Genomic DNA, 22,804 nt, shown 5'->3' with positions numbered 1-22,804 from the left:
AAAGCCTGATGAAGGAAAATGCATAGCATGGATTATTTGAATCTGTCTTTTTTGATTATCATTTAAAGTTATAGATATATGGACATTTATTCTGGAGAAACAGGGCAAAACTCCTGTTTTTAAGATAAGTTTTTCAGATAAAGCATATAAATCTAAACAGTAGCATTATTGTATAGTATTTGGACTATGCTTTGATAAGTTGTGGTTTATACTTAAGATTAGAATTATAAGTGTTTTTGATGTATAAATTTAATTTAATCCAAATATATGGATGGATACATTTTTTTGTGGCTTTTATAAAGGATATTTATTTGGGATAGGAGCTTACAGTTATCAGGCCATAAGCATAAGTTACTTCCTTCAGCAAAGTTCTTTGCCACATGTTGGAGCAAGATGGCTGCCAACATCTGCCAGGGTTCAAGCTTCCTGGTTTCCTCTCTTCCTGGGGCTTGCTTCTCTCTGGACTCAGGGTTTCTGTCTTCCTGGGGCTTGCTTCTCTTTCCTCACAACCAAGCTTCTCTGTGTGTTTACTTCCTGGGGCTCCAGCTTAAGACTCCAGCATCAAAAATCCAACATGAAAAAACTCTATATTTTTTAACAAATCAATTTATCCAAAATGTACAATAAATTGTATGTGCTATAATCACATAGTTGTGCATTCATCATTTCAATCATTATTAGAGCATTTTAATTATTTCAATAATAATAATAAACAAAAAAACCAAACAAATAAGAAAATTCCTGACCTCTCAATCTCTCTATGCTTCTCCCACTGTGCATAGCTGCTGTTTCCGGCTATTCTATCCAAAGTATATAATCAATGGTTTTTAGTATAATCACAATGTTGTACATTCATCATCTCAAAAATTTTAGAACAATTTCATTATTGGATGGATACATTTTAAAGACACAACTTGAAAAGCAAATTCTTGAATAGTAAATAACTTGGCCAGTGTTATTAAAATGTTGACTCATCAACTTTTGTTTTTTGATAAAGGAAGTAAGTGATTTCTTTCTTTCCTAGAAATATACTGCTGTTACTAGTCAATCTGTCTTCCTTGCTTCTGTAGAGTAAGTTTGTCACAAGGTTTAAATGTTTTTAACATTCATTTTGATTCAAAGTTGTCATTTTGTTATAAGTGGAATCTTTGCAAGTTCAGCCAAAAATGCACACAAATGTGAACATTCTGAAGTTTCTCTTAATTCTGATTTGTGCTTAAGTTTTTGGCTTTAAAGAAGTTATAACAATGATAGTTGCCTCCTTCAGTATTTGTTAGATGTGTGAAGTACTGACAAATGTCACAATGATGGTTTTATGTGTTTAGATTATTACTGTAGGTAGGTTGGTTCTTACCACAAGTGAGTCATTTTTTAAATTATTTTTTTAACGAGTGGCTTTTACAGATACATCATAATGAATTGTACTGCTGCATTACAAAAAAGTAAGGGATGATGTGGGAGAGGCAGGAATTCTTTATACTTTTGACGTAACTTTTCTGTAATCTAAAACCTCTTTAAAATAAAGTTTATTATATTTTTAAAAGATTCTATGTGTTAAATATTTATTTTGGACTTGTTTGTTATAATTCCCGTTTGTACATAATTGATCCATCACAAATATATTGCAAATTTCTGCAACTATTAAACATAAAAAGTAACATTTTTAATAGAAATATATCTTCAAAGGAGATGAGGTGAGTCTTTTTTCACATGACTCTATTAATAATCATTTCTTCCTAGAATGAGGCAGGATCCAGCATCAAGACCATCCCTATTTTTCATTTTTTAGATGCAACTGCTATGAAACCTGCTGGCATAAATGCACCTGCTGATTGGAACACTCGTTGCTCAGATCTTCCCCTGCTGGTTTCTTCTCATTATGCAGATCTCAGCTCAAAGTGGCCTCCTCAGGGAGGGTTTGTCTGATGATTGGATCTAAAGTACGCCCCACTTAGTCACTCCTAGCCCTGTTGAAGGAGACCTGAATCTGTCACGGGCTTGTCGCTTGGCGTGGCAGAAGAGACAGACACCGAACTAGGCTGGGAAAGAAAATGGCTTTATTAGCCGGTGGAGGATAGGAGATCTAATTCATCTCAAATCTGCCTCCCCATCAAGGGCTTATATGTTTTGTTTTTGTTTTTACAGCTTTTGTAAGAGTTTGAAACAGAGAATCATAGGTATGATTTGAAACAAAAAAAATTAATTATGGACTTGACTATTAATTATAGACTTCTTGAGAAGGGGTTTGGGAAACTTTTCTGGTTTCTCTGCTCTGGGTAGCATATAAGATATATATTGTGCCTCGTGCCACTAAGTTTCATGGTGGTAAGAATAGGGAATGAGCAAAACATTATAAGGATATGTCATACTTTCCTTACAAAGAAAGAGAAGAAAAAGGTCTGGTTAATATTAAATTTGACCCTGTGCTTTTCTATAGAAACTCTATGCCTATTCTAAGGTGCTTGCTACATTACAAGTACAGTTTGTTTTGCTTATGCTACTGTTCATGCTACACCTTACCCAGTTGTATTTCCATCATAACACTTGTCACTATTAGCAAATGTTGAGTTTGTGTGCTTTTGTATTGTTTGTGGGTCCGGGCCACCCCAAGTTCTTAGCATGTAGCCACCTGCATAACCTAGACATAAGTTAAAGGTTAACAACCCTCCCAGGAGAAGAGAGAATGTATAGATGGTATCATAAACTATAATCTTCCCAAAGCAGTAAACCTCCTTGGTAAATGTCCTTCCTACAAGCATAGTGAAAACATCCCCAGTCCCCATATATATGCTTCATGTGACCCTAGCAGAAATTCTCTTCTCATACCCTGTGGAGTGTCCTTGTTCTGAAACCCCTTCTATCATTCCTTTTCCTGTCTCTTCATTCTCCAAACTGTCGCCATCAGAGAGCCTCTCCTGTCCATAAGTTCCAAAAAGCTTATGCCTGACCAAATGCCAGGTGCATTCTTTGGTCTCACAGATGCACCAATTCATGCCCTTCAGGAACTGGCTTGAAACAGTTGGTGAGCCACTCGCCAAGAGACAGAAGGACCACTGGTGGTAGCAGGCGTGAGCTCAAGGAAAGGAGAATCCGTGGGGGAAATCCTGGGTCCAGGTGGAGAGCGGTGGCTGCCCTTCTGGATGAACGGGGACTGCCAAGAGAATATGCGGATGTCCTAAAAACTCCAGCAGGTATGCTGGCTGGGCTACAGCAGGTAACAGAACAGCTGCACTTAGATAACTCTGAGGAGATTGCTGCTTTGGAAGGAGCATGTATAGATGGTATTCATAAGCTAAAATCTTCCCAAAGCAGTAAATGTCCTTGGTAAACGTCCTTCCTACAAGTGTAGTGAAAACATCACCAGTCCCCAGTATAGGCTTCATGGGACCCTGCAGGAACTTTGTTCTCTTGCCCTATGGAATGTCCTTGTTCTGGAACTCCTCATTTCCCCATCTCTTTGCAGAGTGCGATCTTCATTCTCCAAACAGTCATCAGAGAGCCTCTCCTGTCTGTAAGTCTCAGTAAAGCGTATGCCTAAGTGCCAGGGGTGTTCTTTGGTTTCACGGAAGCACCAACTCGTGCCCTTCAGGAGCTGGGTCGGAACAGTTTGTCTCTGCTAGAATGTCGTTTCTACGAAGACCAGGAACTCGTCTGTCTTGCTTCCTGTCGAGGTGTGGTAGGCCCTGAACAAATGCTTATGGGATGGAAGGATGGATGGATAGAAGGATGGAAGGATGAGTGGATATGTTTGTCTGAACAGGATCATTCGCTCTAACCACCATTTGTGGAGCAGCTGCCTTCAAGAGAACCATTCTCTCCCCCATCATGAAACTTTTCCCAAGTCTGTTCTTAGGGACTTTTTTATGGTTTTTGTTTTGTTTTGTTATTTTTCTCTCCAATTAACTTAATTGCCCAGCTGCTTTGTAAATTGCCTGGGATTCGATTTATTTTATAGAGGTTTTATGCCACATAAAGACATGTTTGCACATTTGCTGACCATAATAGGCAGGGCAAAAAAATTTAACCTTGTGGTTGAGAAGTACATTTTAGCACGAAGATTCCAGAATCTTGCAAAGAGACAACCAGGAAAAAAAAATCGACTTTATTGAAGAGCAAGAATGTGTTTACCAAGTGTCAGGCAGAGTCCACATTTTAGGCCTCGTGTCTCCAGAGCAGTATATGCTCAGTATTTAGTGTTGATGCAAGACTTCTCATTGAAAGTACAACACATGTATTAGCATAGCTTAACTCATTATCAAATAATCCCTATTCACCCGTGTTTATATAATTAAGATTTCACTAAAACTGAAAATTTTGACATTGAAAAATTGAAAAGCATCTGGCTGTAATTAAACAAAAAGGCTTCATTTTTCCACTTGTTCCGGCTGCTGGCCTTTAGGGAGGATGGGGAGAAAATGAAAATGCGAATCACTTGTTAGCGTATCCCCTCGGTTGTAAAAAAACAAATTGCAAAATCACAGGGTTTTAATTGGTTTACGATTTCATGAATGCGTGGGGCTTGTCCCAGGCTCTCCGGGCGCCGTCGACCCCTAAGTCTCCCAACTAGAGGGGCCCTTCTCGGCGAACGCACCAAGTTATAGGCTTTTCTTTCCAGGCCTTTGAAAACGGGCTAAATTTAAAAAAAGCCGGCAGGTCTGCGTGCGCCCGGGGCAGCAAGCCCCCGCTCTGGCAGAGGCTCCGGGTGGCCCAGGTCTCCGCCGGGGCGCGGGGTCCTGCGGGGCGGGGCGGACCCTACTCCTCGGAGAAGGAAGGGGCGGAGCAGCGCCACGTGGCGGGAAAAAAAGGCGCCCGGAAGGGCACGCACCCCGTGCGGCCCGCGTCTGCGCCGCCAGCCGCTCCCGCCCGCTTCTGCCCGCTCCCGCCCGCTCCCGCCCGGGTTCCCGCCCGCCCCCGCCGGCTCCTGCCCCGGCTCCCGCCCGCTCCCGCCCGGGTTCCCGCCCGCTCCGGCCCCGGTTCCCGCCCGCTCCGGCCCCGGTTCCCGCCCGGCTCCCGCCCGCAGCCATGCCCGCCGCCGGCTCCGAGCTGTCGCGCGCGCCCTCGCAGGAGCAGCCTGCCGCCTCGGGGGCCGACTCAGGGGCGCCCGCCCCGCGGGAGCCGGAGCCGCAGCCCCACGGGGAGCTGCAGTACCTGGGGCAGATCGAGCACATCCTGCGCTGCGGCTCCAGGAAGGAGGACCGCACCGGCACCGGCACCCTGTCCGTGTTCGGCCTGCAGGCGCGCTACAGCCTGAGAGGTGACCGCGCGCCGTCCCTGGCCCCGCGCCCCCGGCGGGAGGCTGTTGGCGGGAGGGCGCGGTCCTAGTCAGGCTCTGAGCGGCGGTGCTCTGTGGATGCCTTCCGCGGCGAGACTTCCTGCGTTTAGTCCTAACCTGGGTAGGGAAAGCATCCTTATCCCCATTTCACAGATGCCGAAACCGAGGCTGGGATTAGCCTAACGATTTGCCTAGTGTCCCTGTTCTCGTTTCCCAGCTGCTGAAAATATGCCATTAAATGGGTTGGCCCAACGACACATTATTGCCTCATGCTCTGAGAGGCTAACGGGCTTGCTTTCTCCTGGGTCACTATCTTCTGGCTGGCTTGCAACCTTTTGGGATTTCTTGGCTTTTCCCGTCACAGGGCGGGTTCTCCTTTTTATGCTGGGTTCCTTTGACTTCCAGCTTATGGCTACTTCCCGTGGCTTCTTCCGTGTCCGATTTTCTTTGCTTATAGGGACCAAAGCCACGTTGAACGAAGCCCACCGTCCTTTCTTGGGAACGCCTTAACCAAAACATCTCCCGAAGTCCTATTTACCAATGGGTTCACACCCACAGGACATGGGGCTGGGACCTGCTGCTAAGTCCCAGCAGTCACACCAAGGGGTGAGGCAGAGTTGGGATGTCAAGCCAGGACCCTCTGTTAGTCACCTCATTGTGCAGTCTCCCCCACAGCGGGCGTGATCATAGTGTTTGCCCCAAACTGGAGAATGGGAGAGGATACGCGTGGGCTTTCCGAGAGGTTAACGGAGTGCCCGTTTTTGAGCCTTCTGTCTTTTGCCATATGCAGATTCTTTGAGAAAGAGTGGAGATTCTCTGGGCAGGGCAATTGCTGGAGAAAGGAGAGGACTGAAAGGTCCCCAACGTTTTCCCACCCAGTCCCCACGAACCACAAACTCTTGAGGGTCCAAGTCAGAGCTTGCCTTGGCCCTTTCCTCTTGCTGTAAACCAGGACGGCTCCTGGGGAGAAGGGTCTCTTAGGAGTTGTCCCATCCTGATCCTGTCATATGCCGATCACATGGCTCAGAACACTTAGGGTCAAAGGAGTGCACAGATGAGGTATGCAGTTGCTTCTTGTAGTATCCCGCGGGCAGACTCTCTTTATCCTGGTTTGAGCACCTGCTGCCCAATGGGGGGTGAGGGGTGTGAGGAGAGCGCTCTATGATAAAGCGCATCCTTGACCATGGTGCAGGGTGATTGTGAGTGGAAACCCAGCATTGGTGAAGCCGATTCCCTGTAGTTAAAGGGGAAAAAACCCCTCCATCTCACACATGTTGTAGAGACTGAGAAAAAACACCAGCACTTGTGGCTGCTGTGCCTTGGACAGCTTGGGGAGTTTGGTCTGGGCAGAGAGAGCCACCCTCCTGCCTCTCCAAGCCTAGTGGTCTCAGAGGCCTCCCAGACTTCATTTTCAGTCCAGCCCTTCTGTGTAGACGTGGGGTGAGGTACTTAGCCTTGCTGGTCTTCAGGTTTCTGATATGTTTAAAAAGAGGGAGGACATGATGCAACTGAGGGTTAAGAATTAACAAATACTTACGATTACTAAATCACTATATGGATGCCTTTTTACTTCCAGTCAATTGAAAACTAGCCAAAGGTTGATACCTGAAATGACTGAACCTGGCTAGACCGATCTCACCTTTTGTATGTGGCCATTTGCACCTAAACGCCTGCCACTGTGATGATTGTTCCAGATGGACCGTCCCCTGGTGTATGGTCTCTTCTACCTGCTATTATGGTTATTCCAGAACTCATATATGAACATTTCTACTGAAAGGGTAACCACGCCACCTTCCTCTGTTTAACATCCAAATGAAAAACCTTTACACTGACCTTTGTTTGGCATCCGCCTCCCCCACATGCCTATTTCTGATTGTGACTGTGACTCCCCCCGGTTTGGTACCCACTGCCACCCTCTTCAGCCCCTTAACGTTTGTTAGTGAAGGAACCTGTGCCGTCTCCACCCCAATTATTCATTAGCATCCTGACGTTATAAAATACTGAAATTAATGCAGTTCCAGGAGGCAGTGTTGGACCACTGAGCCATTGTGCCCCCTTGCTTGAGCAAATTAACTCTCTTTGAAAACTTGAAGCCTCAGGAATTGGTTTTTAAGGTGCATTGGGAAGAAATGAGCCTGCATTTGCTCGGTATCAATAATACTCAATAGGCAATACTGATAAAAGTTGGTGCTTGAAAAATATATCCCTCGTACTTGAATATTAACCTGACAGCTGGTAATGTGCTGCCGTTAGAGAGAAGCTGTTACATTTTTTTTTCCTTATCCCTGCATGCTTCCCCTTTCATCCTTCAAGCTCTGACACATTTTATTGCCAGGCTAACACCTGTGAAACGGAGATCATAAGAGTACTTCAGGGAGGGTGGTTTTGAGCCTTAAATAAGATCTTGCATGTGAAGTGTTTCGCACAGTCGCTATTTTTGGTACACTGAAAAGATAGAGGCTAATTTTCTTTATAGAGATGTAAAAATAATTTTTTCCTTTTGGCCAGTATGATACCTGGTGTTCCCTGGTCCCGAGCAAATTTTAACTGGCAGGAAGAACATGAAATTAGTCCCGAGAGCCTGGAACACGTTTTGTGCTGTCTACACACCTTGGCAAGATTCACACTAACCAGGTGGTAGATAGTAGCTTTCTCCTTCCCTTTGCACGTGGGAGCCCCTGCCCCGCCTCGTTTCCTGGTGTTCCCCAAGTCCAGTGGTCATGGTCTCAGGAGAACGAAGCCTGAACTGGGTCACTGCCTGGCCAGGGCAGCCTGGGAGTGCCACCCGGATCCGTAGCCTCCACTGGTGGAGGAGCCACAGCCTCGTGCATGTTTCTGGGCCACCCAGGACCTGCAGTCACCTTACTTCCTGCCAGCGTCCTTCCAAAGAGAAATTTAGGAGGTGTGTTCTATTTTTCCCATTGTCAAATTGTACGGCAAATTGTTTTTCAGATGAGTTTCCTCTGCTGACCACCAAACGTGTATTCTGGAAGGGTGTTTTGGAGGAGTTGCTGTGGTTTATCAAGGTAAAGAACTTGCTGCTGTTGAAGTGGAAAGTCTGTTCTCGACCCGGCATCTGGCCAGGCTCTTTTAAGAGGCAGATCATGTCACTCCTTGGTCTGATTCCTCTGTGGCTCCTATTTTACTGAGCTGGGGCTCTGGCCCAGTTGCTGCCCTTGTGTTCATTCTCTTTGCCCCACCTACCTTGCCCTCTGCTAATCTTTGAGCACACCTGGAGGGGCCTACCTGGAGCTCTGGCACTTGCCATTCCCTTTTCCCTGGAACCTTCTTCCCCCACATGTAGCATGCTGAGCTTGTCATCTTCACTATTCTTCCCTGACCTTTCTAGCTCAGGTTGTGCTCCTCTCCCCCACCTCCTTTCATTTTCTCCATACCATTTATCCTTATGTGATGTACGAAGTCTGCCTTCCTCACTAAAACAATAAAAAAGAATAAGTAAAATTCATCATAAGCTCCATGAAGGCAGAGATTTTTCTCTTCTTGTTCACTGCTGTATCCCCAGATCCTAGGACACAGCCTGCCATGTAATGGGCTCTCAACTCTCTTAGAAACTAGAGGTTCCTCTTCAGTAACAAGATACACCTCTTCCAAAGAGAGTAGGTCCCTTTGGTAGGGCTAGAGTGCCATCATGGCGGGCAGCAGCCAAGCACAGAGCTCCCCTGGACCGCTTCGTGGTCCAGACCCAGAGATGTTCTGGCCCTTGCTGGTTGGAGGCTGCCTTAGGAGATCTGCTCAGTTCTGGGCCCTGCTAGAAGGTGGGATCCACCTTACAGAGCATTTGGTGAGGCTTGCATTGTCTTGAGCCAAACCAGATCTAAGGCCCTTTACCCAACTTTGGGCAAAGTCTTTTGGATCCAATCCAGTCTTCCTCAGTTCTGTGTTCTTGGGGTATTTTTGTTCTCTGTTGTCTATCTCAACTAACAGCTTCTGGTTCCAAATGTGCTATCAGAAATCTAAGAAAAGGACAGACCGGCTAGAGCCCAGTTTGAAAGGGTGAAAAGGGGAAACTTGAAGCAATATGTGAAAGATTGAGAAATTATTTTTGAAAAAAGACAAACTCAACTGAAAGAGAGGAAACAAGATGCCTCGAAATAAAATGAATTCACCTGCTTTAGCTTCTACAGTGTCCTCCTCACCAGGAACATGTCAGATCCACTTCTGAGAGGGTTATTCCTTGGGTGACTCAGGACAATAAGGAGTCAAGGGATCTGTGGGCAAGATGGAGAAATACGGGCTGTGTGGTAGCTAATATTGAGCACCAAGCATTTTGCTTGTGTTCTCTAATCCTCACATTAACCATGTGGTAAATTTTTAGAGATGAAGAGTGTGAAGCTGGGGGGCTTTGGGGGCTGTTAGAGGAGAAGGCAGATGGAAGGGTCGGCCCCTGAGCTCAGGCGTCTGTGGTCCCAAAGCCTTGCTCATACCTGCTTTATACCCAGAGATGCCCGAGGCAGACCACAGGGCTGACCTTGGCCTGCCTGAAGGTGGAAAGAAGATGCATAGTCGGGATACAATTTAAGATGTAGTGGGCCAAGTATAGGAATAAAATAGAAGAGGAATAAACAACTCTTTGTACTTGACCAGAAAATTCCCACATAACCATATAGGCATAGGTTGGGGGTAAACATAACTAGAGTGGCATATTTTAAGATATGGATGAATCAGGGTCCACATTAGTTCAGTGTGACTGATAATATTTGCCAGAAAATCTCATAATGCTGATTAGGCTGGTCAATAGAAAAATTCTACATATGTCAGGTCTGAAATAGACTAAGGGCACGGGAGGCATTAAATGCATTGTGGGGTATCCCACTTAGAGGCAGAACATGTTTGATTAAGAAACGCAAAACTGTCAGAGCAGGTGTAAATAATTAAGACTTGGAGGGGGTGGGGGGGAGCGGGTGTAGCTCAGGTTGAGTGCAGTTCCCAAGTACGAGGTCCCAAGTTCAATCCCTTGCATCTCCTAAAAAAAAAAAAAAAAAAAGACTTGGAGGTGTTTAGAAAATTGAGTTGAGGGGAATAGAAAAAGATGAGAGGGGACAGTTCTAAAAAAGAGACCCAACTGTCCTGTAGGCCCTCAAAAGTCCGGGCTGGGGCTGGCGTGCTGAAGATGAAGGTAGGGTGAGCTTTGTGGGGAAGGTGTTGAGCGCCTGCTCTGAGCATTCCAGGCACAGGCTGGTGGGAAGCCTGCTTGTGGGGTGAGGATCAGTCTTGGGGCAACAACACAGATGACTTGGAATTCACTGGCATGTCTGCTATATTCTCCCGGTGTCTTCCAGGGATCCACAAATGCTAAAGAGCTCTCTTCCAAAGGAGTGAAAATCTGGGACGCCAATGGATCCCGCGACTTTTTGGACGGCCTGGGATTCTCCACCAGAGAAGAAGGAGACTTGGGCCCAGTTTATGGCTTTCAGTGGAGGCATTTTGGGGCAGAATACAAAGATATGACTTCAGGTGAAGAGACAGAGGGTGGGAAGCCTCAGATTATCATGGGCACCCTTCAGAGCGTGTTTGCTCCGTTGGTTCAAATAAGTATATTTTGGAAGAGAAAAAGTCACTGCCTGGGAAGCTGATGGAGAACCGGGACACGGAGAGGCAGTGCTGTGGTGGAGCAGCTCTACTGAGGCCAGATCGTAACTTTGGCGATGAGCATTAACTGAGTGCTTACTGGGCACGCAGCACTTTGCATAGTTTTATTTCATTTGCAGAAAGCTCCAGTCTAAAGTTGGCAGTCGTTTTGGGGATTAAGTAAGAAGGAAGTATCTGGGACAAAAAGCTCAGATACTGCCTTGTGGCTTCCTTGACCTTCCTTTTCAAAACTGAACCACCCACACACGCTAGGTGGCGCTGGTGGGACAGCACAATCCTATCCCACCCTCCTCGCAGGGAGAGTGGAAAATCTCACTCCTACCTGCACTTTCCTGTCGCTATCCGTGGCACCCCTTGTTGAGGGTCATGGATCCCAGCCCTGGTCCTTCGGCTTTTCCAGTTCCGCTTGTCCTTTTGGAAAGGGATTACAGAAGCAAATGCCTGCCTCTGAGTGTTGGGGGCTGGATGGGACAGGAGGTTACAATTTCCCAACTGATTGGGACCCTCAGATGAGAGAATGAGTCTCATCTAAAGCCAGTTGGAGAAATCAGGGCCCAGTGTTAGAATTCTTAAAAAAATTCTAAAATCTGCATTTTATCTGCAACCATGAGGTTTTATAAGTATTGGCAATGCTTCAGAAAGTTTAAAAATGCTGTGTGGGAAGCACATGTGGGAAGCTGAGTGTCTGCTTCCCACAGGGGAGGTCCTGGGTTTGGTTCCCAGTGCCTCCTAAAAAAAAAAGGGGGGGCAGCCAAGGTGGCTCAGTGGTTGAGCACTGGCTTTCCACATATGAAGTACCCGATTTAATCCCTGGCCCCTGGTACCACAAAAAAAAAAAAAATCTGTGGGCCAAACTTCTGCAGGTAAATGATCAGGAGGCTGTTAGTGAGCAGCCTCTGTCCTAGTCCCATCCACCTTGAGGTGGGAGGCCAATCCTGGCTTTGTGGTGCCTTAAACCTGGTGTAGTGTTCAATAGTTATTGTTGCTTAAGGGGCCGTGATCAAATGATGGCCTTAGACTTATGCTCAGCTGATAGATGTCGGTAGGGGAGTTTTCATTTTGTTTTTAAATTTTTATATTGAAATCTAGATTAATAGGAACTTGCAAAAATATCTGCGGAACTTGCAAAAATATCTGGGAAGCGGACTTGCCCAATGGATAGGGCGTCCACCTACCACATGGGAGGTCCGCGGTTCAAACCCCGGGCCTCCTTGACCCGTGTGGAGCTGGCCCACGCGCAGTGCTGATGCGCGCAAGGAGTGCTGTGCCACGCAGGGGTGTCCCCTGGGTAGGGGAGCCCCACGCGCAAGGAGTGTGCCCTGTAAGGAGAGCTGCCCAGCACGAAAGAAAGTACAGCCTGCCCAAGAATGGCGCCACACACATGGAGAGCCTACACAACAAGATGATGCAACAAAAAGAAACACAGATTCCTGGTGCTGCTGAAAAGGATAGAAGCAGTCACAGAAGAACACACAGCAAGTGGACACAGCAGACAACTGGGGAGAGGAGGGGAGAGAAATAAGTAAAAAAATAAATCTTTAAATTAAAAAAAAATAAAACCTGCAGAGCAGTCCCCTCTACCTTTCACCCGGTTTTCCCCAATGGGTACATCTTGATAAATTGACAGTGCAATCCACAGAGCTTATCAATTTTTAGGTTTTACATGCACTCATGTATGTAGATACATCATGTGTAGATTCATGGAACTATCATCACAAGATGCAATCCATACAATTAATTTTTTTAAAACCTTTGATTATACCTTTATTGGGACTGTGATCACAAGAAGACTTCTCCAAAAAGGTTAGGAACTGCTGGACTAGAACATAGTCTGATACCAATAAGTAGAAGTTCAACCAGAGGAAATTCCAAAGCTCTGCACTTCAGTTAATAGAATCATGGCTTACCCTCAAGTTCCAGTTCAGAAGAAAGACAAGGTATTAAGTCCAGTGACCAGAAATGGGAGAAAAGCACAAGATACTGTAATCACTGTAGAGGGGTACTGATATTTATAAGTCAGCGGTGTGCTTGGCTGTTAAGTTGTAGTTTTAGGTGGGAGTGTTAGAAGGCTGTATCGAGGTCAGAGGAAGGAATCCACTGTTAGTTGGAATGTTTATGAAATGGTAAGCTCTATTTTAGGCCTAATTTTTTTTTAAAAAAGATTTATTTATTTATTTATTTATTTAATTCCCCTCCCCCGGTTGTCTGTTTTCTGTGTCTTTTTGCTGCGTCTTGTTTCTTTGTCCGCTTCTGTTGTCGTCAGCGGCACGTCAGCGGCACGGGAAGTGTGGGCGGCGCCATTCCTCGGCAGGCTGCTCCCTCCTTCGCGCTGGGCGGCTCTCCTTATGGGTGCACTCCTTGCGCGTGGGGCTCCCCTACGCGGGGGACACCCCTGTGTGGCACGGCACTCCCTGCGCGCATCAGCACTGCGCATGGGCCAGCTCCACACGGGTCAAGGAGGCCCGGGGCTTGAACCGCGGGCCTCCCATGTGGTAGATGGACGCCCTAACCACTGGGCCAAAGTCCGTTTCCCATAGGCCTAATTATTTTTGTGGGATGTGGATAAACTAGAGTATCAGTGGAGTGTGACAAGAATGGTTGATGGGTACAGAGGCTAAGTCCCATAGGACTACTAGAACAAACTAAGATTGTTTAGATTGGAGGTCGGTGTTGGCAGGAGGTGACTACGGAATGGACCAAATACTTACAGAACTCTTGGCAGAAAAGATTTTGTTATAGCTCCAGAGGCAGATCCAGGGAGGTTAAACCTATAACCCAACAAGACTGGAGAATTTTGTAGAATTCATTTAGCTATCTTGTAACTATGGGTCAAGGGAGGCTGTGAAAGGACATTCGGTGAAAAGGCTGTAGGAGATGACCTGGAAGGCCAATCTCCTGGGATGCTATGATAAATGACTGAATGTGTGTTCTCTTGACAATTCTACAGATTATTCAGGCCAAGGAGTAGACCAGCTGCAAAAGGTGATTGACACAATCAAAACCAACCCCAATGACAGAAGAATCATCATGTGTGCTTGGAATCCAAAAGGTTGAAAGCATGTTTCCCTCTTGTACTAAACCATCCCATTAGCGAGAAGGGAAGTACTGTGTGTGGCCTTGTGCAGGGTGGCTTGTATGACCTTGGGAAAGTTACCCATAGCCCAATTTTCTACCTTCAGGTGGTGGTACTGAACGGAGAGGATTTTAATTTGTATATCTATACTAGTTTGTACTACAAAAAGGACTTTAAAGTGCCTATAAATTTATACATAAGATTTTAACTATTTAAATTGGGGCAGATGAGGTTTCAGACTACCTCCATGCCACTGTTAACATTTTAACTTTTTATTTTGAAATAATTTCAAACTTACAAGACAGTTACAAAAATAGAAACCCCAAAGAGAGAGCTCCAAACCACCCCTCACCCAGATCCACCAACTTCTGACATTTTTGTCACAAAACAGCTATTCATCCAGTTACCTATATTTCTCAGTATTTGAGAAGAGGTATATACATTATATTCCTTGAGCATTTAGTACTTCCATGTACTTTTCCTAAGAACAAGGATATTTACTTATGTAATCACCTTAAGTACAGCTATCAAGTTCAAGAAATTTAGCATTGATATAAAGCTTTCAGTCTGTATTCCCATTTTTTCATCTGTCCCCATAATGTCCTTTTGGGCATTTTCTCCTTCATTGTTTGATCCAGGCCAGGATCACGTATTGCATTTAGTGATTGTCTCTTTGGAATGGTCTGCATTTGGCATGAGGGGAAGGTGTGGTTTTTCTCTTGGTCTCCATTATCTGAGTTGGCTTCTGTTTCTTTGCTATTTTATTGTGCCTAGAGCTTTGTTCTTTTTCAAACAACCCTCTCCTTGTTTTCCTTTGTCCTGGCTCCTTAGATCTTCCTCTGATGGCACTGCCGCCGTGCCACGCTCTTTGCCAGTTCTACGTGGGCAATGGTGAGCTTTCGTGCCAGCTCTACCAGCGGTCGGGAGACATGGGCCTCGGCGTGCCTTTCAACATCGCCAGCTATGCTCTGCTCACCTACATGATCGCACACATCACAGGCCTGAAGGTGGGCAGCACGCAGAAAAAAAATCCTTCATGTGTAATGCACTGAGTTCTTAGAGTCTTTAATTTGGAAAAGCTAAGAATTCAGCATCTAATTAGTCCTAAAATTGGATATATGCAAATAATAGACAAACTAGCTCACTTTATAACCTTGCAGCAAGCTTTCATGTCCTTTTGCTTTGTACCAATTAACAGATTAAGACAACTTCTATGAATTAACTTTTTCCAAAAACTACCATGGTTAAATTCTTTATGTATATGCTTTTTTTATTATAGAGAAGTTGTAGGTTTACAGAGAAACCATGCAAAAAATAGAGTTGCCATATTGCATCAATTGAAATGACCATGTATTTTCACCTTCTATTAATATGGTGTATTACATTAACTGATTTCTTGTGTTGAACCACCCTTGCATATCTGGGATAAATCCCACTTGATCATGGTATATAATTCTTTTATTGTGCCTTTGGATTTGGTTTGCTAGTATTTTGTTGAAGATTTTTGCATCTACATTCAGAAGGGATATTGGTCAGTAATTTTCTTTTCTTGAAGTATCTTTATCTGCCCTTGGTATTAGGGTGATGTTGGCCTCATAGGACGAGATAGGAAATGTTCCTTCAAGTTTTTGGAAGAGTTTGAACAGGATTTGTGTTAATTCTTGGAATACTTAGCAAAAGTCACCAATGAAGCCATAGTTATGGGCTTTTCAGGCTTTTCTTTGTTGGGAAGTTTTTAAAATTAATTTTTTTATTAGAGAAGGTACGTACTTACAGAAGAATCAGGTGTAATGTACAGAATTCCTATATATCACCCTTCCACCACCATCTTACACTGTTGTGGAATATTTGTTATAGATTATGAAAGAAAATGATCAGATTATTATTACTATATGATCTGTATCATACACTTGGTATATTTTTTTCCTTACATCACCTATTATTAATACCATGTATAAATTAGTATTGTGCATTTGTTATAGTTCATGAGAGAGCACTCATATTTGTATTATGAGCACTCATATTTGTTAATCATAGTCCATCTTCTACCACATGGTTCACTGTTAATACAGTTCATGCATTGTACATTCTATCTAAAGTATATACTCAGTGGCTCTCACTTTCGTCGCAGAGTTGTACAGTCATTGCCCCAGTAAACCTTTGAATGTTTCCCTTAGTCCAAAGGAAAAAAAATCCCATAACACCCTATTATTGACCTTTAGCATTGATATAGTACCTTCTTTGACACTGATACAAGAACATTATATTGCTGTTAACTATAGTCCATAAGTTAGATTGTATTTTTCCCATGCATCACTATATTCTTACCACCTTGTAATAGTGGTGTACATTTGTTATAGTTCATAGAAACGTTTCTTGTGTTGTATTATTAACGAGTCTTCATCTATCTCCACGATCACTATGTTAATTCAGTCCCTAGATTATTCACTAGTTTTCTTTCTGTTGATTTTTACCCCTATACTACTGTTCGATTTTTACCCCTATACTACTGTTCGGAGGTTATTTTTTAGGCACCAGGTCAAAGATTGAACCCTGGACTTTGTATATAGGAAGCAGGTGCTCAAACCTGGGGCCACATCTGCTCCCCTGAGTTGGTTTCTCTGTTTCCTGTTGTTTTTGTTGTTAGGAGGCACTGGGGACTGAGCCTGGGACCTCTCATGTGGGAAGCAGGTGCTTAACCACGTGAGCCACGTCTGCTTCCCTGTTGGGAGTTTTTGATGTCTGATTCAATCTCTTGTTGGTGTGGTGACGTCTTCTGTTTCTTCCTGAGTCAGTGTAGGTTATTTCTAGGAATTTGTTAATTTCATCTAGGTTATCTAATTTGGTATACAACTGTTCATAGTATTCCCTTATAACCCTTTTTATTTTTGTGGGGTCAGTAGGAGTGCCCCCCCCCTTTTTTTGATTTTAGTTATGTGTCCTTTTTTTTTGTCATTCCAGTTAAAGATTTTTCTTTTCAAAAAACCAACTTTGGATTTCATTGATGCTATTAGTTTTTTAAAATTGTTTCATTTATCTCTGCTCTAATCTTTACTTCCTTCCTTCTGTTCACTTTTGGTTTAGTCTGCTCTTTTCTTGTTCCTCCAGGGGTGCGGTTTAGAGGTATGTTTCCCTCTGAGCACTGCCTTTGATGCATCCCTTAAGTTTTGGTATGTTGTGTTTGTTTACATTTGCCTCAAGATATCTCCCAACTTTCCATGTGATTTCTTCTTTAATTCATTGGGTGTTTGAGTGCGTTGTTTTATTTCCACAATTTGTGGATTTTCCAGTTCTTGTCTGTTACTGATTTTTTGGCTTCATTCCTTTGTTTAGAGAAGATTGTATGCTTTGAGTATTTAATTTACTGAGACTGCTGTGTGACCTTGCATATGGTCTGTCTTGAGGAATGAGCCATGTGCGCTAGAATGTGTATTTTGCTGTCATTTGGTGAAATGTTCTATGTCTGTTGTCTAGTTGGTTTACAGTATTGTTGAAGTCTCCCATTTCTTTATTGATCTTTTGTCTACATGTCCTATCCATTATTGAAAGTGGTATACTGAATGAAGTCTCCTAAAATGTAGAACCATCTATTTTTCCTTTCATATCTGTTATTATTTCCTTCATATGCTTTAGGGCTCTGTCATTAGGTGCATATATATTTATAACTGTTATGGTTTCTGGTTGAAGTGGCCCTTATTTCAGTTCCTGGTAATGGTTTTTGACTTAGTCTATTTCATCTGACATTTACCCCAGCTCTCTTTTAAGAGAGCTATTTGCATGGTAAGTTATTCCCCATCTTTTCACTTTCAGCCTACTTTTGTCTTTAAATTTAAGGTGAGTCTCTTGTAAACTGTGAATTGAGTTTTTGAGATGATTTCAAGTCTGCATACTTTATATAATGTGTTTTTAAATGATGTGTTTTTAAACTAAACCATTTACTGTTTTGCTTTCTCCCATGTAATGTAGCCAGGTGACTTTGTACATACTTTGGGAGATGCACATATTTACCTGAATCACATCGAGGCACTGAAAATTCAGGTAAGAATTTTATGTTACCTTTCTGAGTTTGGTACCTTTTAATGTGAGCTTCATTTACGGACCATCCCTTAGAGCACCTATGCCTGTTACCTGAGTTGAAGCTGAATGGGTTCTGACAGCATGGCTTCACTTTTGGGAGAGGTGAGCAGGGATAAGGCAGGCGTGTACCTCTCCAACCACAGACAGTGAGCATGACAGGTGCTGCCAGGTTCACAGCACCAGAGCCACATTCTGTCCAGGGGATTGGGGACCTTTCCACAGGTGGCATTTTAACTTGTGTTTTTACTCAAAGGAGAATTTGTGTAATTTTTCCCCTTAATTTATGCTAAATAGGAGTAAGATTAAACTTTGAAAAATCTTGTCTATTTAAATGCCTAAAGTATAGCAATCAACAGATGAGGTTTTGAAATGGCGATAAAAATGCAAGAGTAACTGTGCTTAAATTAGCCCCCAAAAAGAAACATAGAACCTTTAGTCTCTTCCAGATTAGATCCTGGTTTTGAAAGTTGCCCCTTTTGGGGAGCTTGGATGCTTTTGTTTAGAAGGTGGCTTGTGCAAAATCCTCTTTCTTATGCTTTCTGCCCCAGTCCATGCCGAACACAGTAATGTGAGCTTGCAACATGTGTCCACATCCTAATTGCCACTGTCAGTGCATCCCAGGAATTCTGGCTGCCATTCCTTTCTGTTAATTGTCAATAGATTTAATCCCCTTTCCACAGGTGAGAGCTGGGATAGGGATTGTGGAACCCAAGTAATCCAAACAGGGTGCCTACCATGAGTTACAGGCACAAAAGTAAAAGACTATGTCCCTGTTCTCATTAAATTCACCAAGAGTGATTGAGAGTTTATACCTGTGGACCAGCAGGCCCTGCCATTACATATTTTCACAAAATACACTTCACTCGTTATCTTCGTGGGAGAATCAGTTGGTTACTCTCTAGTATTCTTGCATAACCAGGGATGTGGTGCCTCTAGTACTGAACCCCTATAAAATAATAGTTGATAAAATACTAAGTACTTATTTTATGAAGAGACATGGAGACTAGAATTAGAGTAGGTTGTACAAATATAGTACAATGATGGTCCTAACCTTTATTTTGTTTTCAGCTTCAGCGAGAACCAAGACCTTTCCCTAAGCTCAAAATTCTTCGAAAAGTTGAAACAATTGATGATTTCAAAGCTGAAGACTTTCAGATTGAAGGGTACAATCCTCACCCGACAATTAAAATGGAAATGGCTGTCTAAAATGCTTTCTAAGGAATTGTTTCAAGGGTGTTGTCAGGCTGTAGGGGTTGGATGGCAGGTGAATTCTTTTTGCTGTAAAGGAAAAAGGAATTATCAAAATCTCTTGGTTACCTATTAGATGTTATTCATTTAAAAATGCCTTCCTTTTAAAGTTGTTGCTACGGGCAAATGTAACTGCTGATTGTTTTAATAACAAAAAAGGCTTTGAAGGTTGGTTATCACACTGAGGATGTATGAACAGACTAAGATTATGAATAAGGTCAGGAGAGTGAACATTTATGTACTCAACAAAAATGTGTACATGCAAAAAAAAAGTGTACATGCATTTCAAACCCAGATCTTTAATAATGTATAATGTGCTTATGAACACTTTAAAGTTTATTTGTTTTCTATATTGTTATAATAAAGCCATGTTCTGCAATCAGTTTTATTGTTTATTGTCCTATCTGCCCATTTCCTGCCAAAAATAGATTTGACCAACCCCCCAATGCAAACCAGCTGTATTTTTGTTTGCATGCTTATTAAAGAATTAGTCTGTATTACAAATATGCTAACCAAACTATTTTGCCTATATGAGAGAAAATAAGGATGTGTGACAGTTTTTTCTTGAATAATTTTTACAATATCGGTAATGAATGTGGAATATAACTTTAAATTCTTAAGCTCTTCAACTCTTTCCTCTCCATCGGAGAATGGTTTAAACCAAGTAGCAAAAATTCATCTAAGTCTAGCTGCCTCTTATCACTATAATATAATGACCATGAGAAAATATATATAAGAGTATTTTAACCTCATTGGTTTCACTGGTATATATCCTCTAATATGCTCAGTAACAAAAGAGATGCTAGATGATTTCAAGACTAAGCAGTGAAATTTTTTTTACCTTTGTTACATAGGAGACAGACACACCTGTGCTGCAGAACTACTTTTATCCTGCTAATTTAGAACAAATGTTAAATAGAAAGAATAAGGACTTGTTCCAGCAAACAAATTATATAATATGTTATTCTTAAGTGCACTTTAATGTTTAGGTACAATACTTGATAGAAGTTTTGTAATAATGTTTTTCTGGATTTTGGATTAAATCTAAATTTATCTGAGAATACAAAGTTATGTGCTGAAAGAATCAGGTGGTAATGATTATTGAGTTGATTGCTGAGGTTAATATGACTTAGCTGAACTGTCTTGTTTGGGAGGATGAGATTTCTTTTTCTTTTTTGCAATTTTAAGCCTTTTTACTTAAGGAAAATTTCTTAGGGCTGAAGATGTATTTTCTTGAGCAGCAAGGAGTTTCTTCCAAACTTCACCATCTGGATATTGGTATTTCTTTATAGATTCCTCCTTCATTTCTGTTGAATAGCCAGCATCCTATCAAAGACAAAAAATGAGTAGTGCTAATAAACCATCAGGAACAAAAACATCTAATTTTTTCTTATGCTCCTAGAAATGCTTTTAAATCTAAGTCAGAGGTAACTGCTTTTTTTTTTAGGCGGTACTGGGGAATGAACCGAGGATCTTGTACATGGGAAGCAGGCACTCAAGACACTGAGCTACATCTTCTCTGCAATGAGAGCTGATTTTTTTCCCCCATTTGTTTTGTTTTCAGGGGGTACCAGAGATCGAACCTGGGACCTTGCACATGGGAAGCAGGTGCTCAACCACTTGAAATACATCCTCTACCCTGAATTAATTTTTAAAATAAAATTTCAGATTGTTTAAAACGGGGGAGAGGGACATGTTTTATGGAATACTTAAATTACTAGAGAGAAAATGCATGATTTTTCCTTCTTTTAGTAGCTTATACAGGAAACCATAAAGACCGCCTCCACCACTTTTCCTTATTAACATGATGCATTAGTTTGGTATCTTTGTTACAATTCTTTGTTACAATTCATGAAAGAATATTATAATTGTACTATTACCTGTAGCCCACATAATTCACGTTAGGGTTCACTTTTTGTGATGTACATTCTAGGGATTTTTTTTTTCTTTTTCTGATAATATACATACAACCTAAAAACTTGGCATTTTAACCACTTTTAGGTATACAGTCCAGCAGTGTTGAATATATCCACACTGTTGTGCTACCATCACCACCATCCATTACCAAAACTTATTTCATCAGCCCAAAGAAAAACTCTGTACCTATTAAATGTTAACCCTCCATTCCCCTTACCCTTCTGTGTAAATATGATTGGCTTTTCCTTTTCTCCAAAGAATGCTGTTGGAATGTTTATTAGAATTGCATGAAATCTATAAATTCCTTTGGTTAGAATTGACATCTTAACATTTAGTCTTCCAATTCATGAACGTTGAATGTCCTTCTACCTGTTTAGGTCTTTTAAAATTTCTATCTGCAGTCTTCTGTGTTTAAGTCCTTTACATCCTTGGTTAAATTTATTCCTAGACATTTGATTATTTTAGTCATTGTAAATGGAATTTTTCTCTTGATTCGCTCTTTGGATTTGTTCATTACTAATGTATTGAAATACTGATTTTTGTGTACTGATCCTGTACCCGACCACTTTGTTGACTTCATTTATTAGCGGTAGTAGCTTTGCTGTGGAATTTTTCCCAGGATTTTCTATATATAGGATCATGTCATCTGTAAGTAGGGAAAGTTTTACTTCTTCCTTTGCAATTTGGATGCCTTTTGTTTTTTTCCCCCTCCTCCTCCCCACTGTTTTGTGGGTTTTTTTTTTGCTGTGTGTCCATTTGCTATGTGATCTTCTGTATCTATTCCTCTCTTTTTTTTGCCTTCTCTTCTTGTCTTTCTCCTTTAGGATTCACTGGAATTTGATCTTGGGGACCTCTGATGTGGAGAGGTCAGCTGTGCCACCACCTCAGTTCCTGGTCTCTGATGTACTTCACCTTGACTCACCCTTTCGGCTGTCTTTCATTGCATCATCATGTTGCTGTGTGACTCACTTGTGCAAGCACTGGCTCACTGTGTGGGCACTTGGCTCGCCACGCAGGCATTCGCATGGGCGCTCGGCTCACCGCGTGGGCACTCGTGGGCATTCGGCTTGACACAAGGGCACCCACATGGGCACTTGACTTGCCAAGCAGGCACGCTTTCTCTTCTTTTTACCAGGAGGCCCCAGGGATTGAACCTGGGTCCTCCCATATGGTAGGCAGAGGCTATCACTTGAGCCACATCTGCTACCCTTAGAAGCCTTTTAGTTCTTTTTCTTGCCCAATTGCTTGAGCTAGAACTTTCAGTACTATGTTGAATCACAGTGGTGACAGTGGACATCCTTGTCTTGTTCTTGATCTTGAGGGAAAGCTTCCAGTCTTTGACCATTAAGGATGCTGATAGTTGGTGGTGGTGGTTTTTTTAAAATGTGTTTTATCATGTTGAGGATGGTATCTTCTATAGACTATAATCCTAGTTTTCTGGGTGTTTTTTCATGAAGTGATGTTGAATTTTGTCAAATGCCTTTTCTGTATCAGTTGCAGTGACCATGTGGTTTTATTTCTTCATTCTATTAATGTGGCATATTACATTAATTGATTTTTGTTTTGTTTTGAACCACTCTTGTGTACCTGGTTATAAATCCCACTTG

The 22,804-nt window shown here is 42.6% G+C and overlaps 2 protein-coding genes and 1 long non-coding RNA gene across 9 annotated transcripts in view; 1 reads left to right on the top strand and 2 right to left on the bottom strand.

Moving 5' to 3' along the window:
* Nucleotides 1–280: 280 nt before the first annotated feature.
* LOC131273666 (uncharacterized) lies at nucleotides 281–5,248 on the bottom strand. Its single transcript, XR_009180933.2, has 2 exons — nucleotides 5,149–5,248; nucleotides 281–4,393 (listed from the first exon to the last, which is right to left on the bottom strand). It is a non-coding gene; the product is annotated as an uncharacterized lncRNA (long non-coding RNA).
* TYMS (thymidylate synthetase) lies at nucleotides 4,834–19,662 on the top strand. 3 transcript variants are annotated; one of them, XM_058277510.2, is made up of 8 exons: nucleotides 4,834–5,254; nucleotides 8,225–8,298; nucleotides 10,573–10,747; nucleotides 13,830–13,931; nucleotides 14,787–14,962; nucleotides 17,064–17,078; nucleotides 17,922–17,993; nucleotides 19,101–19,662. In XM_058277510.2, exons 1-8 carry the CDS (start codon nucleotides 5,023–5,025, stop codon nucleotides 19,236–19,238), a joined length of 984 nt encoding a protein of 327 aa, XP_058133493.1. In that variant the 5' UTR covers nucleotides 4,834–5,022; the 3' UTR covers nucleotides 19,239–19,662. The 3 variants fall into 3 exon arrangements, with proteins under 3 accessions (XP_058133493.1, XP_058133494.1, XP_023444085.2); XM_058277511.2 differs by having other exon boundaries at nucleotides 4,945–5,254; nucleotides 17,064–17,125; XM_023588317.3 differs by lacking the exon at nucleotides 17,064–17,078 and having other exon boundaries at nucleotides 4,945–5,254.
* Nucleotides 19,663–20,239: 577 nt separating this feature from the next.
* ENOSF1 (enolase superfamily member 1) overlaps nucleotides 20,240–22,804 on the bottom strand; it is a 53,003-nt gene continuing 50,438 nt past the window's right edge. For all 5 annotated transcript variants that reach the window (XM_058277503.2, XM_058277507.2, XM_058277504.2 and 2 more), the window contains one exon: nucleotides 20,240–20,606. In XM_058277503.2, the coding sequence (XP_058133486.1) occupies nucleotides 20,478–20,606 (129 nt within the window). In that variant the 3' untranslated portion in view covers nucleotides 20,240–20,477. The remainder of the gene's footprint in view (nucleotides 20,607–22,804) is intronic.

This window comes from Dasypus novemcinctus, chromosome 16, assembly GCF_030445035.2.
Source record: "Dasypus novemcinctus isolate mDasNov1 chromosome 16, mDasNov1.1.hap2, whole genome shotgun sequence".
Taxonomy (NCBI): Eukaryota; Metazoa; Chordata; class Mammalia; order Cingulata; family Dasypodidae; genus Dasypus; species Dasypus novemcinctus.
Note: the sequence above shows the minus strand (reverse complement) of the source record. Positions and strands in the feature narration are given on the sequence as shown.